The sequence below is a fragment of the Carcharhinus amblyrhynchos genome, chromosome 5, assembly GCF_965287045.1.
Source record: "Carcharhinus amblyrhynchos chromosome 5, sCarAmb.v2.hapA, whole genome shotgun sequence".
In the NCBI taxonomy this organism is placed as follows: Eukaryota; Metazoa; Chordata; class Chondrichthyes; order Carcharhiniformes; family Carcharhinidae; genus Carcharhinus; species Carcharhinus amblyrhynchos.
In genome coordinates this window covers 37,708,327-37,728,441 of record NC_137328.1, presented here as the reverse complement: position 1 = coordinate 37,728,441, position 20,115 = coordinate 37,708,327, and the positions used below count along the sequence as shown (strand labels likewise).

At 43.2% G+C, this 20,115-nt stretch overlaps 1 protein-coding gene across 3 annotated transcripts in view; it reads right to left on the bottom strand.

The window, feature by feature from the left end:
• Positions 1–689: 689 nt before the first annotated feature.
• acer2 (alkaline ceramidase 2) overlaps positions 690–20,115 on the bottom strand; it is a 73,513-nt gene continuing 54,087 nt past the window's right edge. For 2 of the 3 annotated variants that reach the window (XM_080188672.1, XM_080188673.1), the window contains 2 exons: positions 19,195–19,332; positions 690–11,882 (listed from right to left, as the gene is read on the bottom strand). In XM_080188672.1, the coding sequence (XP_080044798.1) occupies positions 11,696–11,882; positions 19,195–19,332 (325 nt within the window). In that variant the 3' untranslated portion in view covers positions 690–11,695. The remainder of the gene's footprint in view (positions 11,883–19,194; positions 19,333–20,115) is intronic. The other variant, XM_080188674.1, reaches the window with a different exon arrangement.

The following is a 20,115-nucleotide window of genomic DNA, read 5'->3' as shown; positions in this document are numbered from 1 at the left end:
AATTTAATACTGAAGAGTCATACAGATTCAAGATGTTAATTCTGTTTCTCTCTCCACAGATACTGTCAGACCTGCTGAACGTATCTGGCATTTTCTGTTCTTATTTTGGGTTTCCCGTGTACATGGTAGTTTACTTTTATGCTTATATGGTAATTTTATTTTTCAGCTCTTATTATTTTCCAACCAATGACTTGCATTAAGGCTGTTGCCAGTCCCATTACCTGGTGACCGAAGCTAACAGCCCCTTAATTTCTGATACTTCAGTGCTATTATGAGTCAGGGTTACAAATCTATTCCAAGACCAATCTCTTGTAAAACGAGAAGGAGAGAAACTACTAAATAATCATAGATAATTTCCACAGAAAGAACTGGGAAAATATGTCTTCCAAATCACAACAGGTGTTCTTAGCCTTCTTGTGGCATTAGCAAAGAACAAATGTATGGGTGACATGAGGAAAACTAAGAAAATACATAAAGGACATTTTCAGATGGAGGCATAAATATGTGGGCAACCATCAAATTCTTCTTTACGGAAAGCGACAATCAAATTCTCTTTATTTTTAATTCTATTCTATTGGAAACCTCTTGCACAAACTTTAAAACATGAGTATTAAAATATCTAAACAAATCATTAATAAACAATCAGAACTGTTTTACATTTTAAAAGTCTTTTATTAATTATTTGGGATAAAAATGTATAACTTTTAATCAGTAACAGAAAATTTTATAAAGGTGACAAAGTACATTCACAAAGTATAAGCCCTTACTTAGGGGCACAGATTTTTCCTAACTATATTCATGCAGATTTCCATATTAATCCATCATTATTGTCTCAAAAAGATTAAGGAGTTCAGAAAAAACCTATTACAAACTGCAGCATTCGCGATGAAGAACTGCAAACTAAACCCACTATTTTTTGGTATGCCATTATAAGAAAATACATTACTCTCACCCTGTACCTTGCAGAGAATTATGTTGTGTTGTAAATGGGCCAGTGATGGCACTGGTGCAGAAGAGCGTAGCACTAATTCAATAGTTAGTGGCCAACCATATTGGACTATTAATCCAGAGGCCCAAGGCAAGATCTGGAGACCTGGGTTAAATCCCACTATGGCAGATGGTGAAATTTGAATTCAATAAAAATCTGGAATTAAAAAATGGCTAATGATGAATGACCATGAAATCATTGTCAATTGTAAAAGCCCAACTGATTCCCTAATGTCCTTTAGGGAAGGAAATCTGTTGTCTTCACTTGGTTTGGCCTACCTGTGACTCTAGCTCCACAGTAATGTAGTTGACTCTGACATTCCCTCTGAAGTGGAAGGTAGTCAGGGATGGGTAATAAACGCAGGCCCGGCCAGCAATGCCCACATCCCATAAATGAATTAAAAGATATATTCTTGTTATTTTGTTTTAGTGCAAAACAAGAAGACTGGTTCAGTGTGTTCGGAACTTGAATACAATCACAACACTTTATGATGCGAAGTGATTTATTTGCAGCCATTTCCTAATATCAGGCATGTTACTGATGGAAGCTAGATAAAAGCAGAAAATCTGAATCCAAGCCTGATCGAATTCAAGTGATTCATTTTGGTAGGACAAACTTGAATGCAGATTACAGGGTTGGCGGCAGGGTTCTGAGGAATGTGGAGGAACAGAGAGATCTTGGGGTTCATTTCCACAGATCTCTGAAGATTGCCACTCAAGTGGATAGAGCCATGAAGAAGGTTTATAGTGTGTAAACGTTTATTAACAGGGGGGTTGAGTTTAAGAGCCGTGGGGTTATGCTGTAACTATACCAGACGTTGGTGAGACCACATTTGGAACATTGTGTTCAGTTCTGGTCACCTCGCTATAAGAAGGATGTGGAAGCATTGGAGAGAGTGCAGAGGAGATTTACCAGGATGCTGCCTGGTTTGGAGGGTAGGTCTTATGAGGAAAGGTTGAGAGAGCTGGGGCTTTTCTCTTTAGAGCAGAGGAGGATGAGAGGCGACTTAATAGAGGTTTATGAGATGATGAGGGGGATTGATAGAGTGGACGTGCAGAGACTATTTCTTCAGGTGCATGTAGCTGTTATTAGGGAGCATTACTATAAGGTTCATGGTGGGAAATGTAGGAGGGATGTCCAAGGTAGATTCTTTACACAGAGAGTGATTTGGGTGTGGAATGCACTGCCTGCTGTAATAGTGGAGTCGGACACTTTAGGAACTTTCAAGCAGTTATTGTTTAGACACATGGAGCACACCAGAATTATAGGGAGTGGGACAGCTTGATCTTGGGATTGGACATAGCTCAGCACAACATTGAGGGCCGAAGGGCCTGTACTGTGCTGTAATGTTCTATGTTCTAAATGCAGTCAGAGGTGGGGAACAACCTCCACATGTAACTCCCAGCAGGTAATAACAACATGACATTGGGGTACTGTCACTGAGTTATGTCATGGATCATGGTAAAATCTAGCAATGGGAGAAAGTAAAATAACTTAGGAAAATGAAACAGATGAAGCCTGAAAACTGCATGAGAAAAGTTTGCAGATTCAGAGCTCACAACACTATCCCTTTAGGTTTTATTGCAATTTGAAGGAACCAAAAATCTTATTCATCACGAGGCATTCTATTCCAATCATTTCTTATATAAAAGTTCAAAAATATATGGACACAATCAAGTCCTAATGGATTGTAGCACACTGATTAAAAATTATGATTAATACAAGTCTCATTAATGTTTATTTCTATTCAAAATTGAATAAGTAGTTACAAATCCTAAAGCAGCTTCTAATTCACCATTAAATTACTTGCATCATACACTTTATAAATACTGATATCTGAAAAGAAAAATATACAAAACATAATATTTTTAAATACCTGGAGAAGGATTCACATTTTAAATACAATAACTTTATTCACAAAACAATGTTTATATCATAATAGTTCAATGCAGAAGCCATGGTTCTAACTGACTATTGTGTCTCCTTTACGGTAGTGGGAAAATAACTATCTAAAACTACAGCACCTTGATACATGGTCACTAATTTATGGAATAGACCCACAAGTAACATAGATTAGACCTAGGTAATATCTATTATATTGTATTATACAAAAAAATTCACGTTTGAGCCCATCATAACTTTCTTCATGGCTGAAACCTCTAATCCATGATGGCAGCCTAGGAAATCCATGCTCTACATCTTTTCCATTGTTAAGCCCTTCCCATAATAGGATGATCTCACTTATACTCCAACTGAACCTACCTAAGGTCTTGTAAAAGTTTAATCTTCCTCTCTATGCCTCTGGATACAGACCCGGAGATTCTGTCTGCATAGTCACATAGCAAGGGGCCTTGGTTTACGTATGACATTTAAATTCTCTTACCACTCAGTTGCATACACATCAATTTCCTGATACTAACTGATGCTTGGCGTTCTGGTTTGGAATGTATCTGCCAATGCTCCTTTCCAAACTTCCACAAAGTACAAACAGGTCAAACCAATGAATAAGAAATAGGATTGAGATGCTGGGGCTCCACAAGCAGACCTGCTATCATGTTTTCTACAACACCGGTTACACTTCAGAAGTAAATTTAAAAGTAATCAGACTGCAAAGCACTTTGGGACATCCTGTGATTATGAAAGATGCTAGGTAAATGCAAGGCTTTCTCTTTAAAAAAATAAATGATTTGCACATGTCACCAAAGACTGGCATGTCAAAAAAGTTTGCATCTCACTAGATATAAATGTAAATGAACATCAATTACAGATCCAAATGATAGTGTGACAATGTATTTAAAAATAGTCCCTTCTATTCTAAATGTTAGATTAGAATGGCAAATGCTGTCAACATGTATCTAGCTTTCCAACTTGCCATTTGTAGATAGATTTGTTTAAACTGGAAATGAGTGATTTGTTGAAACTTTGTCGCCTTCAGTGGTCAGGCATAAGTAAAACTGAAATTTAAAGACTGAAGGTTGACTGCCCGGATGGATTTTAAATTTTAAAGTAGAAGTTAACTAAAGACAGGTGTATATTTGAAAAGTCAACAAACACAAATACAGTGTTTTTTTGTGAAATGGTAGTGTTATCTTGCATGCTGTGGTACAAAGAAACTCATCGCAATGATGCCAAATAGAGATTATAACAGGGATACATTCAGTCGTGGAGCACCCTGGTCACAGACGTGGCATTAATCCATTATCTTATACAGATTTTGCTGTGTGAAACAGAGGGAGCAATTGTAATTGCATACATGGTGATAAAAATGAAAATTTCCATCTTTTTAAACTCTTAAATTGACTCTGATTATATCAGATACATCAGAGTCCTAATTCTGAGGGATTTTTTTAAATTGAAGAAAATACTGCAACTTTGTGCTCTGAAGCTGAACAAAAAAAAGAATGAAAACCCAAATGCTAGGCTTCTTCAGTGGCTTACAATCATTTCAACAATCCATTATTTTATACAGCTTGGTAATAACTGTAAATTTTAAATACAAATATTAATTGGGCAAAACTATTAACTCTTTAGAAATAATAAAGTTCTTGTGATATATCTAAATAGGTTGTTGCATAGTCTGTTTGTGATGACTGAAAGATAAAAATAATATTAGTGCTGCTCTCTGAGGTATAACGTTAATTCCCTTAAACATACTGCGTGTTGTGGCAAAAATGGGATGGGATGGAGGTTCATTTGTAAATACTGACATCCTCACAAGAATTCTTTGGCATAATACTTACCAAAGGACATAATTAAACATAATTTTAAACCTGCAACTAATGCCCTTTAGTAATCATAGCATCAATAGAATCACTACATGCAGGAGTGCATTTGCCCCTTCAAATCCACACCTACTCTCCAACAGAGCAGCTTATCCAGAGCCACCCTCCACCCTATCCCCGTAACCCCAGGCATTTACGCTACTGATCTCCTTAACCTCCACATCTTGGGACACTAATGGGTAATTTAGCAAGGCATCTTTAGACTATGGAAGGAAACTAGAGCATCTGGAGGAAACCCAGGGAGAGCGTGCAAACTCTACAGTTGCCTGAGGCCAGAATCAAACCCAGGCCTGGAGCTGTGAGGCAGCAGTGCTAGCCATTGTGCCACCATGCCCTGAAATTTATATTTCTGCCATTTGCCACATAGTGTTTCAGCACCTGAATTGAACCTCTTTGAAATGCATCTATTTCACACTGGCTTTCTCCTACTTGTCCAGCCCGTCCTAATCCCTTCATGTATCTCAAACTCTGCTTTTCAGGCATGCTTTTCACTTCTGCTCTTCATTGCTGTCCAATTTCCATTGGATTTTAGCAAAAAGAAATTTGCATTTATACAGCATCTTTCTCATACTCAAGATGTTTCAAAGCACTTTACAAATGATGAACTCCTTTTAAAGTGCAGTTGCTGTAGGTAAATGTATGGGCCTATGCACAGCAAGGTAGCATGACCAAGAATAAGACAAATAATCTGTTTTTTAACTGTACTAGTATTGTGGATGCTGGAAATCTGTAACACAAAACAGAAAGCATTAGAAATTCTCTGCAGTTCAGGCAACATCTACGGAGAGGAAAAAAATGAATTGTTTCAGGTCATTAATCTTTTGTCAGGAGTCTTGCGTATTTCCAGCATTTTCTGTTTAATTGTGCTACCTGAGGGATCATTTCTGGCTGGAACACAAGGAGAAATTACCTGCTCTTCGAAGAGTGATATGAGGTATTTTATCTCCACCTCGGTTTAACATCACCACTGACAGTACAGTTTAGGACTCCCCTATAACACCAGCCTAAAATATGTGCTCAATTCTCTGGTGTAGGATTTGAGTTGGAGTGCTACCACTGAGCCCGGTTATAACCTGGTGAAGCCCTGGAGAACAGAACTGAAGACTCTAGATTATGAGACAAACACCCATTGCTGCCAGTAACTATGTAAGCCAGAGCAGCAATGAGAGGCAAGGCAATGGAATGAGAGAAACCAGAAAGAAGAGAAGAAACAACACAGTAAAGAAAGAAAGGAAAGAGATAGAGGGAATGAAAAATTGAGAGAAAAATAAGCGTAAATTGAAGAAAGAAAATGAGGACAGGGAATGAGGGAAAGGTAAAAAGAATTAAGAGATAATGAACAAAGAAATGAAAGCAAAAAGAAGAGGACGAGAGAAATGATGTGATGGAATGAGAGGGACAGAAGCAATTAGAGGGAGCAATCCAAGTTACAAAATAGCAATAAAAACTGCATGTCAAAAACCATACTTTAAAAAAATTATTGGACACCTTGTTGTTCAAAGGAGAATATAATTTGTGTTAGATTTAGATGATTTAACTTTTGTTGTACAATAAAGCTATTTCTTTCTTCCTAAAATCTATTAGAAAATAGAGCAACAACTCCACTAACATAGCTGAGAAAATCATTTCAGCCAAATGGATTAGGGATTCATACATTAGTAGCCAATAACAGCATTTCTGAGTGTCATTATATTGGCTTCCAATGTTGTTGGTTTAATGTCAAAATTTACAACCTGTCCTCTCAAAGAGTGGATTGTGTAGCATGGCATACTGGGGAAAATGATTATTCCTTAAAACTCCATTAATTAATATGCACACACAAAGCTCAACAAATTAAACAGACAAATTAATAACATGCCAATCAATGTAGAGACATAAAACTGCACACTTATTATACACACAGGAGTAGCATGCTTACAAGTATAATGGTTAACTGGTAAATAATGGATAGGCAAGAAATTGTGGGATAAAGGAAAAGATCAATATTAGAACCAAACCCATTTAGACCAGGCCTTCCAACAGTAACTTAGATCTTTACAAGGGTCCTCACGCACAGACAGATATCCCAGAGAAATTTACAGAGTGATGTGTATCAAGTGAAAGGGGAAGGAAAAGACTTGAGAGGGTTAATGACATGGATCATTAAGGGTCCCTTGAAAACTGACAGTGAGAAGACAAAGTTGTGGTGAAAGACAGTTCCAGAATGGAAGGATACTGTGGCTAAAAGAAGCAGTGAAGAAGAGTAAGAGTGAAGTTAGTGTCAAAGGAAGACATTGACGCAGTTCAATATTGTGGAGGGTAGAATAGGATTTGAAGGTGAGGGTGATGAACAGAGGCACAGAAAACATGTGGAATTTTTGAAGACTGAGGTATTACAGCTGTGGATGAGAAGGCCAGTTGCAGCATTTTGATGAGTCCTGGCTTCTAAAGGGCTTGATGAATGTTGAATAGATCAAGCCTTGAGATAGTAACAGTGATCAGAGTGATAGGATAGTAATCAGGGGATGGGATGGAGAGTAGGAAGCCTTGCAGAGAAGTTCAAGGAAAGATTGGTGGGTGATGGGTGTCCAGTCACAGCGAGTTGCTCAGGCAGGTCACAGAATCACAGAACTTTGTTATGGCACAGAAATGGCAGCCATTTGGTCCATCATGTTTGCAACGGCTCTCCAAATGAGCATTATCGTCAAGTGCCATTTACCTGCTGTTTCCCCGTACCCCTTCACATTGTTTCTATTCAAATAATCATCTAATGGCCTCTTGAATGCCTCGATTGAACCCATCACATTGCCAGGCAGTGCCTTCCAGGCCCAAACACCTTGTTGTGTGAACAGGTTTTTTCTTACATTACGTTTGTTTCTTTTGCAATTCATCTTAAAGAGTTCTAACTAGTGTCTTACTTAAGATGTGCTGGATTCACTTCAGGTAAGTGAAAAAGTGCTTATCTCCTTGAACCAGCAGTCCAAGCCTGGGTTTAGCTGTTAGGCTCCCCAAGGCTTGGGAAACACAGCTGTCCAGAATGAAATTTCAAATCTTGAATAATAATGAAGCTTGCAGCCTCATTATAACATCTAAAATGCCAAGCCAACTCCTTGGAGCAGGATGGCCCCCCAACCACCCACCACTCCAACTCATTTAAAGCCAGGAATGGACAGGTTAGAGACAGGTATGGATTCAGATTTTTAATTCTCCAACTTCCCAACCAACACAAACCCAAACATCTTTTTAGGCAAAAACTCTCCCATAGGTGTTAGCTGATAAGAATGGCTGACATTTTGCTGACTTTTAAATGGAGGAGGTTTTGATTGGTCCATATCTAGGTATCAATGAAGTAATTGCAATGTGTGGCAACAGCCATGGATTTCTTGGGGCAGAGTGACTGAAAGAGCTTAATACTGCAGCTTCAGTGGTAGCCTTCTCAGTTCTTAGTCTGAGGATTGTGACTTCAATACCCATTCCAGAGATTTGAGAACTTTATCTTGGTTGATACATGCAGTAGTAAGGAAGGACTGAATTGTCAGTGATACCATGCTTTAAGCAAGATGTTAAATCAAAGCCACATCTAAGATGGATGCAAACAGTCCCTGCAACCTACTCAAAGTAGAGCAGAGGCATACTCGCCATTGTTCTGGAAACATTTATCCCCATTCAATATCCAAAACAGATTATTTGGGCACTATTTGTGGAATGTGGTTGTGTGCAAATTGGCTGCTGCTTTTCCTACAACTGGAAGCAAGATGGGAAATGCTGAAATGCAGAGGGATGGGAGGATCTGGAATGCACTGCCTGAAAAGGGAGTGAGATATGCAATTCTTTTTCAAGAAAATAAATTTTCAGGGTTGTGGGGAAGGATCAGGAGATTGAGATAAATTTAATAGTTCTTTCAAATAGCTAGCAAGATAGACAGAATGGCTATTGTATCATTCCATGATTAGTCACCAGTGCCTCCACTTCAAGAAGTTATTGTAGGCGGTGGTAAATACAAATCATGTTTTTCCAATTTATGTTGTTAAGGGTAGCACCAGGGAGACATATTATTAAAGGACCAAATTCAGCCATGGTTCTCTCCTTGTTATTGTCAAGGTGGCATGGGGACACAGGTTCGACTCCCGGCTCAGATCACTGTCTGTGTGGAGTTTGCACGTTCTCCCCGTGTCTGCATGGGTTTCCTCCAGGTGCTCCGGTTTCCTCCCACATTCTGAAAGATGCGCTGGTTAGGTGCATTGACCCAAACAGGTGCCAGAGTGTGGCGACTAGGGGAATTCACAGTAACTTATTTGCAGTGTTAATGTAAGCCTTACTTGTAACTAATAAATAAACTTTTAAAACCCTTGTCAGCATGCACAGCAAAACTTCACACACTAATAGTAACAACCTAAATGAGCCCTGAAGGGCATCAAAGTCACTGCTGAGTTATACCCATCACCAGCAACAACAATTTGCACTTATGTAGTGTATATAACTTAGTAAAATGCCACAAACCAAGTGAGGAGCATATACAGTAAATACTATAGGGCTGGTGGGATGGGGTGGTGGAGACATTGTTCATGTGTTGCAGCTATGCAGACTACATAAGTTTGTCAGGAGCAGACAGCTAGCCCCTGTACAACCTGCTTATCCCTGGGATACTAACAAAAATCTACATAACCCATGCAAACAATTTCTCCCCTCAGGTTTCCCAAGCCAGGTAAAGGTTGACTGAGAATATCAGAGTATTAGGCGGCTGGATCACTACGATGATCATTAATGAAAATGGAAAATGGTGGCATAATTTTTGGTATATCATTTGACAAGAGCTTCAAATAGATCCTATTTTGACTGTTTCCTACTGATTGATTAGAACGGACTAGCTTCTAGGAAGTGATGTCAAATGGTGAAAAAACTTGAGATTATTCTCCTGAATTAGTTGTTAAAAATGCAGGATTTGGTTTAGGTGTTCAAACTGATTGGACAAATTCAACAAAGTATTTCAGATGCATAACTTTCAGGTCTGGTTTTAAGTACTAAAATGTTGTGCTGAAGAGTGGAATGTAACTTCAGACACATGATAATGGCATTATCTTTGGCTGGGAATTTCCTCCCCTTCACATGTGACAGTTTGTTTCTATCGCAATCTCAATGAAACTGCAGCAATGGAATAGAATGAATTCTGAACAAGTTCCTGAGCTTTAACTCTACCCACTTTTTAGAACACCATAACAGAACTACTGGGCAGAATTATCCCAAAAATGACTCAGGCAAGAAAACCGGTGTGATTCACACCAGGATTGCAAATTCCCCACACTTGGTCTATTTTTGGGGGAGTTGTGAGTTTTGCACTGGTTCTAGAGAGGCAGGATCTGAACATGCCAGTCACCCCAGTGTCACAGAGAGTGGGTGCTGATTTTAAAGGGCACCCCGATCTCAAACTGAAATTGAGCACCCGCCTCCCTCCCTCCATGGACATTGGAATCCCCTCCCCTCACTGAAGGGGTGATTATCCACTACCCTCTCAACAAAGAACATCAGCATTGGGGCACTGGGGCTCTCCTAATAGATTCCTCTTTTATGGCCTCCTCGTCCATGAGTCCTACTCATGACCCCCACATTTCATTCCCCCCTTGATAACCCATTCTCCTTGCTGACCGTCCCTCATGGCCTCTTCATGCCCTAATTCTTTCATTACTGATAATCCTAATGACCCAGGCCCTCCCCATCATGGCACTGCCCCAAGCATCCTGGCAGTGCCAGGTGGGAAATACCCAGCCATGTCCCCAACATGGGGCTTCAATGGCCTCTGAGACTTTCCCTTCCGGTGTAGCCATCACACCTGCTTTCTGTTTGTGAAGACCAGGAGTGATTCTCTCCAAGCTCCCTTTGCGCCCACTTTCTATGCTGGGCGCTATGCAGCCGGAAAATTGCAGCCACTGCCAGTGAAACTGGGACTTAAAATAATTAACAGTAGATAAATCTGATAGAAATTTTAAAAATCCTCATTTTACAATCAGTGACATTACCTCCTTTAGAAATCTTAAGATTCCATCAATAGATGATTTCTTGCTGTAGAATGTATGATAACGAATTGATTCATATCTTTCAATAAATGTATTAAATCTCACAGGAAAGTTGGCCTAGCCCAAAAATAATCCTTCTGAGAGCTGAATTGTCCTGAAGTTTTCAAAACATGCACACATTTTCCTTCAAAATATTTTTTAAAGAAATAAAACCTTTGAGCGCCGCGCTAATAGAGTAATTACAAAAATCTAAGTAGTCCGTTCACAGTGTTTTTTGAAAAGCCCTTTTTTTGAAAAAAAGCTGTAATCCTGCCATAATTTCCATTTGGATGCAACTTCTCACCCTCCAGTCGCAAGAAACTACGAAAGGTCATGAATGAAGCCCAGTCCAACACACAAAGCAGCCTCCCATCCATTGACTCTGTCTACACTTCCCGCTGCCTCGGAAAAGCAGCCAGCATAATTAAGGGCCTCACCACCCTGGACATTCTCTCTTCCACCTTCTGCCGACGGGAAAAAGATACGAAAGTCTGAGGTCACGTACCAACCAACTCAAGAGTAGCTTGTTCCCTGCTGCCAACAGACTTTTGAATGGACCTACCTTATATTGACTTGGTGTTTCTCTACACCCTAGCTATGATTGTAACACTACATTCTGCACACTCTCCGTTCCTTCCCTATGTACGGTATGCTTTGTCTGTATAGCGCGCAAGAAACAATACTTTTCACTGTATATTAATACATGTGACAATAATAAATCAAATCAGGTCAAAAGTTTGTTTAAAATATGGTCCCCTGAGGGAATGTGTGAGCAGGAAGATAAATTTGATCCAAGGTGCAAAATACATAACCTGGGAGGCACCCTGGCCTCATGGAATAAAGTTTTCCAAAGCTTGTCCTGAAGATTATGTGCTGCCATATCAGTCACTTTCCTCTTAGGTAACCTTCAGCTGAGACTTATTTGCTGCAAAAAGGAGAGAAACATATGGGACACCAATGAAAGCCCACTTCTCGCTCGGCCAGAACTTGATGACTGGGCCCTGTTCAGGGATTTCTGAGACAGCATCAAAATACGCAAAACAGACACAGCCCAGATAAGCAGCCAGACAGATCAAAATATGCCTAAAGCAAAAAGAAAAACAAAAATAATGAAAACGAAATCAGATTTTTATAGTTACCAGACAACATTTTTCACAAGACAGTCAATATCCTACTGTTCTACACAATCCAATAGTCTATCATTGCAGTCCATTAGCTATTAACTTGTGAAGCATTTTTCACACGGCTGTCACTTTTACTGTTGGCTAAACATAAATGGCTCTATTTTACCATTTTGATTCTAAGTGCTGAGCGGATTTAAATCTGGGGGTGTTTCAGATCTGACTTTTAGACCTGTTCTCCAGCGCCCCCATACACACACTGCCTGAAAAAATATCAGTGAGTCCGAATCGCACTGAAGGATCCTTTGGTGAGGGCTTATCATGCCCAAAATCCTGCAGCTCCGACCAGCACCTCCAAATGCACATGCGCAAAAAAAATTATAGAATGTTGCTTCCCTGCCACATCGCTCCCAGATAATGTCTCCCCACAGACATTTCCCTACCCCACAACATTACTGACCCTCTTATCCCCCCATCCGCCTGCCACACAGACTGATCATGGCCCTCCCCCTCTCTTCCCCCCAATGACCACAGGCAGAGTGGCAGCAGATTCCCCCCTTCACTCATCTCAGGTAGAAAGATCCACCCTATAGATATCAGGCAGGGTGATCCCCCTCACCCCCACCCCAGACCCTCCGCACAAGGCCCCCCATGTCCTCCAGACTCTGATGGCTATGTGACACCTCCCTCTCTCTCCCCTGTCCCCAATCAGTGAGGCACTGATCCACCACCCGCTCCTCCCCCGTAAGTGCTCACTTGCCTCCCCCTCAATGCTAACAAACAAACTGCATGGAACTTGCTGGAATGCTCTGCCAAATTACCTGCAGCTGTTGTAACCTAATGAGGGGCAGCACCATTAAAAACTCAAGAATGGACAGGCAGGCATTCCTGCACAAAATGTGTACACAACCAGCCCCCTGGCTTTTTGAGGGTGATCTGAGGAGGCTACTGGATGCAGCAAAGATGTGTGCGGATGGAAATGCGGCCTGGGAGGAAGTCACTGCCTAGGTCAGTGGCCCCCCACTGAACTGGGAAGCAGTGCCAGAAAAAGGTCATGACCTCATCCATTCAGCAAGGATGAGTGCTGAACCCCATCTTGCATCTTCCCCCAGATCCTCCCATCCCCAGCATCCTGCATGCTTCCAGCTCCTAACCACAAGCACCTCCTTCCTTCCCCCCATCGAGCCCCACTGCATTTGCCCTCTAAGGGCCACCACCTGACAGTCTGCAGGAGTCACGTCACCATTTCTTTCATGGCTCCTTCTGTCTCCACAGGAGAAGACCTACCACAACATCTGTGATAAGGCAAAGACAGGGGGTGGTCAGCCAACCTCAGGGTCCTCAGCCCCTTTGAGGAGCAGGCGCTGGAGCTCTCAAGGGAAGGGGAGATGTGGGCTGTCAGCAACAGCATGGTGGGGCTGCCATCAAGATGTGAGCACCGGTCATTCCTTCAATCACTCTGAGACAACTTCTTAGGGCACAAGTTTTGGGTGCAAGGGGCAAGGTTTAAAGGAGATTTAGGAAGCGTGTTTATTTGCTCAGAGAGGGTAGTGGGTACCTGGAACTTGCTGCTGAGGGAGGACGTGGATGCAGATAGATAGTGGCCTTTAAGGGGCAGCTCTACAGCTATGTGAATGGGATGGGAATTGAGGCATATGGTCCCCAGAAGGATAGGGGGTTACAAATCAGATGGATAGCCTGGTCACTATAGGCTTGGAGAGACGAAGGGTCTGTTCCCGTGATGTAATTTTGTTGCTGTTGTTCTACGTTCAATGGAGAAATGTGAATCATGTGCTTGGCATCCCGAATTCCTCATCCTCCCTTGCATTTAACCTTGTATCCTGTGTTGCAGGGACAGATCCGAATGCCCTGGGACCTTCTGGACTACAAGCCCTTGCTGCAGCTCCTGCCCACCCTGATCAAGGCAGCTCAGACGAGTCCTTGGAGATCATGGGTGAAGGGACCTCCAAGGGTGGCCTCCTCCATGTCCTCCTCCTCCTTTGATAGGCACCTCTCTGCTGTGCCATGTTGTGCAGGGCACAGCACAGCACCACAATGCAGGAGGAGGTTAGAGGGCTGTACTGGAGGGCCCCGCCAGATCCGTCCAGGCACTGGAATCACATTTTGAGGAGCCAATGCGTCTCTCCCACTATGACTAAATGGGCCTCATTATAGTGGGTCTTCGCCTCAAGCACAGGCCTCTGCACAGGTGTCATCAGCCATGTCCGATGCGGGTAACCCATATCACCCAGGAGCAACCCCCGCAGCCTGGGCTCCTCCTCAAATACCTCCAGGATGTCTGAGCTCCTGACAATGATGCTGCCTGGATGTCTGGTGCAGATGTGCATGATGGTCATATTGTGGTCGCACATGAATTGTACATTTGGGGAATGGAACCCCTTCCTATTTACAAATCTCCATGGATTCTGTAGGGGGGCCTTTAGGGTGATGTGTGTGCAGTCGATCACATCCTGGCAATGACTGCGAACCCTGCAGCCCGGGCTCCCTGCTGTGCCTGGTCCAGGTTGAATTTGATGAACTGGCCAGCCTGGGCATACAGGGCTTCAGTGACCTGTCTCACACAGGTGTGCACAGCAGATTGGGAGGTGCCACAGACATCTCCGCTCGGGGTCTGCAAAGAGCCAGTAGCATGAACGTTTAGAGCAGCCATTAAGTTGACAACCAGCGAGAAGGGCTGTAGCCCGCCCCCCCCACCTCTAGGTGCCAGGTCCTGCAACAGATTGGATAAGAATTGCACAGTCTCCCTTCAGAGTCAGAGACGCGGAGATGTCAGCAGCACACAGTGTCCGACAGTTGCTTGAAGGACACTCATGCACAGAACTGCTGGGATATTGCTCCCTCCTTCTCCGAGGCAACACCCCACCAGGGTGAATGGTGGCCACCTCCTGCCTCTGGTGGTCGTCTCCCTCTGGTCCCGGAAATGATAAGGCCCGCAATTCTTCTTTCTGCTCCTCCTCCTCCTCAGCTCCAGAATCAATCAGAAGAACAGCTAAATCTACTGGTTGCATAGAAAAAGCCATGTTGTCACTCTGACGGGGCAAGCGGGTGGGGGTAGGGGGTAGGGGAACACTTGTAGAGGTTATGGAATGCTGCTTTGCCCCTAGCACATCCACAATCACAACTACCCCCCCACCCGGTCAATTCCCCCAGCCACATGCTCCCCACAATCACAGCCCCCCCAATTCCCCCAGCCACATGCTCCCCACAATCACAGCCCCCCCAATTCCCCCAGCCACATGCTCCCCACAATCACAGCCCCCCCAATTCCCCCAGCCACATGCTCCCCACAATCACAGCCCCCCCAATTCCCCCAGCCACATGTTCCCCACAATCACAGCCCCCCCAATTCCCCCAGCCACATGCTCCCCACAATCACAGCCCCCCCAATTCCCCCAGCCACATGCTCCCCACAATCACAGCCCCCCCAATTACCCCAGCCACATGCTCCCCACAATCACAGCCCCCCCAATTCCCCCAGCCACATGCTCCCCACAATCTCAGCCCCCCCAATTCCCCCAGCCACATGCCCCCCACAATCACAGCCCCCCCCAATTCCCCCAGCCACACGCTCCCCACAATCACAGCCCCCCCAATTCCCCCAGCCACATACTCCCCACAATCACAGCCCCCCAATTCCCCCAGCCACATACTCCCCACAATCACAGCCCCCCAATTCCCCCAGCCACACGCTCCCCACAATCACAGCCCCCCCAATTCCCCCAGCCACACACTCCCCACAATCACAGTCCCCCCAATTCCCCCAGCCACATGCTCCCCACAATCACAGCCCCCCCAATTCCCCCAGCCACATACTCCCCACAATCACAGCCCCCCCAATTCCCCCAGCCACATGCTCCCCACAATCACAGCTCCTTCAAAGTTGACAGGCTGCAGCAGTGCAGTTTGCAATGGCTTTGTGCACATCCTTCAGCTGGAAATGAGCTGAGTGCACTCAGACTCAACAGCAGCGCAAGACTCGCGTTTAGCGCTGAGACCCAGGTCCGTGCTGCAAGTCAGACATCGGAGACTCTGCTGAGCAACAGTTCCCACCCCCCACACTTATTCTGAGTAGTACCCTTTCAATAAAGGGTGCTGACTCACGCGCTCATGAGTAGCGCGAGCTGCCACTGGCCTGACACGGAAAATGGCCACAATAACAGGACACCGCTGAGTAGCAGAGAGCTGTCGGACACAATGCACATACTTCCTCACTAACCGTCACTGATGGAGCGCCCGAATTGGACTTCAATTGAGCATGTCTGATTCATGCTAATTCCAGATTGGCGAATGCTGTGGTAAAGGGGGAAGTGCCAGTAAGGTTGGGCGTGCAGCAAATTAATTAACTTAAATGCATTTAAAAGGCCATCGTGCCTGCTTCGAGCGTGGTCCCAATCATGGCCATTTTTGAGCCTTGGTAAAGGGGAATCACGCTACTCACCTCACACCCGACTTTATCGAGTTTTTAAGCCCGAAAACTTGATGATAAAATCGGGCCCAAAGAGTACAATACTAATTTATGGTACTGCTTTTCTGAAAATTAATCTCACTTCCATTTGTTGTTTCGATGAGTTACATTTACAGATACTTAACATGACTGTTATATTAACACTAACGGAGTTTGCAAGGCATAATGCTGCTCAGAGTTGAGATAACATCAACAAAACGTTGCCTCAAATCCTCCCATGAGCAGCAATGCTGTCAGATTGCCAGCTAGGATGGAAAATAAATGTACGGAAGTAATTGAATGTGAGGTGGCATTCCGATACTGATCACCACTCCGAGGAAACTCAACCCCAAATGTTGACGTTGGATCAGAGGCAACCAATCAGGTAAACTCGAAAGCAGAAAACAGAACACCCCTTTCCTGTTTCTGCAAACAATTGTTTTGCATATTTTGTTTGCTATTGTAATGTCAACACAAAATTATTTTAATTTCCAACACGAGAATATCAACATTTCCTGGTAAGTTCAAAAGGGCAACTTTGGCTATGAATTGCTGTTGTCAACAATAATCCCATTACGGTTTAATTTGGTCAACTGGCATTTCTCCATCCACTATTTTAATCAAGGGCGCTGACTCAAACATTTTAACTTCATTGTGTAAAGCTTGTATTGAAATCCACGCTCACAATCATAGTTATTTCCAGATTTGAAATACTTGTAAACCTTCCATGAGGAACTCTAGTTGGATTGAAAGACAGAATTATTGAATGTTCCGAAATGAAAAAAAAGTTCACAAAGTGTCAAAAATCAACATGTTCTGGGGATGGCAACCTCCCAGATTTCTGTAAATTTCCTGCCTTCGTTATTCACATTCCTTCTCAGGGATTTCTGAATGTGCTACTGCTGTAAGGTATGGGTCAATCACTACAGGATACGACTCATGTCAGATTAACATCTGGCATAGTAACTCGTAAGATTCAAAGATGTTTTTTTTTATTCGTTTACTCAAAACCAAATTCAAATTCCAAATGAGAGTTACCTGTGCTTGCTTCATTTTCTGAATGGTTAATACACACTGATCAACAAAGATGTAGGTTCTCAGTGAAACTTGGAACCCGCCTAATCCAGCACTATTTACAAGTATCAAATAGTTGGCAGCATCTCATTTCCTAGCATATTGTAATAAAAACTCTGCTATCAACAGAAGAACTGCTTCCATTTTACATTTTAAATCTTTAAGGTCTAATTGATTCTCAGCCATAACAGTATTGTCACTTTAACTCAGTAAGATATATTTATTTTCTTGTAGTGTTCTCAGAGCATGCCTTCCTCTAAAACATATTGATTCCTGGCACTTCATTTTGTGACCTTTCTGATATTTTGGTACAAACGATAATCCTGTCCCATTTGAGACTTCTCGGATAATGAAGCAGTCTGTGTGCAGGATGACCTGGATAACTTTCAGGCTTAGGCTGATCGGTAACACCATGCCACTTTAAGCCAGGCAATGCCACTTCCCCCCAACAGAGCGCCTGTTCATGCCCCTTTGACATTCAGTGGCATCACTATTGCTGAATCCCACACCATCATCATTGACCAGAAGCATAACTGTGCCAGCCACATGAATACACTGGCTACACAATCAGGTACAAGGTTAGGAATTCTGCAGTGACTGACACCTGCAAAGTCTTTCCACCATTTTTAAAGGTACAAGTCAGGAGTATATTGGAATGCCTTCCACTTGCCTGACGGATGTCATTTGGACAAAACTTAATCCAGGTCAAAGCAGCCTACCTGATTGGCACCCTATCCCCACAAACAGTCAGATCCTCCAAAACTGACTCAAAGTAGCAGCAGCGTATACTATTTACAAGATGCACTGCTGCAACTCACCAAGACGTCTCTAACCACACCTTTCAAACTTGTGAACTGTACCACCTTGAAGAACAAGGACAATAAGTGCATGAGGCCACCACAGCCTGCATCTTCCAAGTCACACACCACCCTGACTTGGAAATGTATCGCAGTTCCTTTATTGTCGCTGGGTCAAAACCCTGGAACTCCTTATCTAATAACACCATGGGAGCAGCTACACCATAAGGACAGTAACATTTCATCACGGTCATTCACAAGGGCAATTTGGCTTTGGCAATAAATCTATGTCTACATCCCATAAATGAACAAAGTAAAATTTGTTGGCACGGTGACTAGCACTGCCATCTCACAGCACCAGGGACCCGGGTTTGATTCCAGCCATGGGTGACCTGAATCTTGAGGGTGGTAGAATTTTCCTTATTGGAATTATGCTGGGGTCTTTTTTCTATTCTTTCATGGGATGCAGACTTCACTGGCTAGGACAGCATTTGTTGCTCATCCCTAATTGCCTTTGAGAAGGGCATGACCATGGTCATATCTCTTTATGTGCCTTGGTATGCATGCTGCAATACACTAAGTCCTATTCCTAACAGCACCGCTATTCCCACTAACATGACCAATGGAGACAAGAACTTCAGATGTAGTGTGTCCAGAGTATTTCTCTAGTGATGCCTCCTGATCAATGAAGAAGGTGTTGGAGTAGTTACCTATAGGAGAGGAACAGCAAGATTCTACTGCCCATTATCTGAAAAAGAAGATAACTTGCACTTGCCCCACTTGCATAATTTTGCAACAAGGAGTCAGGTGGCTACAAAAAAACTTTTAAAGGAGCATGGTCTCCACCATTTGCTCTGTTTCAGGCTTATATTAATGTAACATGGAGAATAAATCAATAAGACAGAATTATCATCATTACTTTGTTTGCATGTACTCACCAGGCACAATGTAGGTATGGAAAATTGAATGCAGACCAAAGTTCACAGAAAAGGTTATCACTAATCCAGCACAACAGAGCAAGTGCCCACCAAAAGCCTGCTAAGAGACCCAGCTTATACACACGAACATTTTCACACCTGAAAAAGGAGGAAATACAAATGAAGTAACTGAAGTAAAGTTTAATGTGACGTACTTACCGCACAACCACAGTTGGAATTTTCAACTGACTAAAACGCAAGAGCTTTAGTATGTTGACAATTTCCAGCAGGCTTTGTCGAGGTTCTTCCCCAGGGCCATAGTATTAGCAATGGGTTCCCTGGCCAATCCAGGATGGCTGCCAGAATGCCATATTCAATCTATTAAAGGGGAGGATTTTTAACTGGCAAGACCATGGCATGAGTTAGAAGAGGTCAACTGGATGTGGACTGTTGAGGTTTTAATGAAGACAGGAGTGGAGAGTAGATCTGGAAAGGCTGCGCCTCAGATCACTCATTCTTATCTGGAGGTTATGTTGCAGGATCTGAGGGGCTGTGGTGACGTGGGCTCTACCAAGTACAAGAGGAAGAGGAGGACCTCACCGACCAAGCAGGTGAAGATGGAGGTGGTCAAAGAAGTCAGCAGCAGAGATCTGGTCCGTCCAACTTGGAGTTAGTGCACCGGGAGGATCCAGGAGCTCAGGAGAGCAGTCAGAAGGAGTGATAACACTTCCGTTTACCAAGCCCCACACTCTGACTTTCTGTGGAGCTAGAGTTCTACATCCACCCCTTCTGCCTTGTAGTTCAGCAGAAGGCAGAAGGTGCTGGCATTACTCCTGTTGTTGGTGATGCCGCAAGAGCCACATGGGCAATCTCCTTGTTTTTCTAAAGGTTGACAGCAGGGAAGTGCTGCTGAAGGTGTGGGAAGTGCAAGAAGTTGGCAAT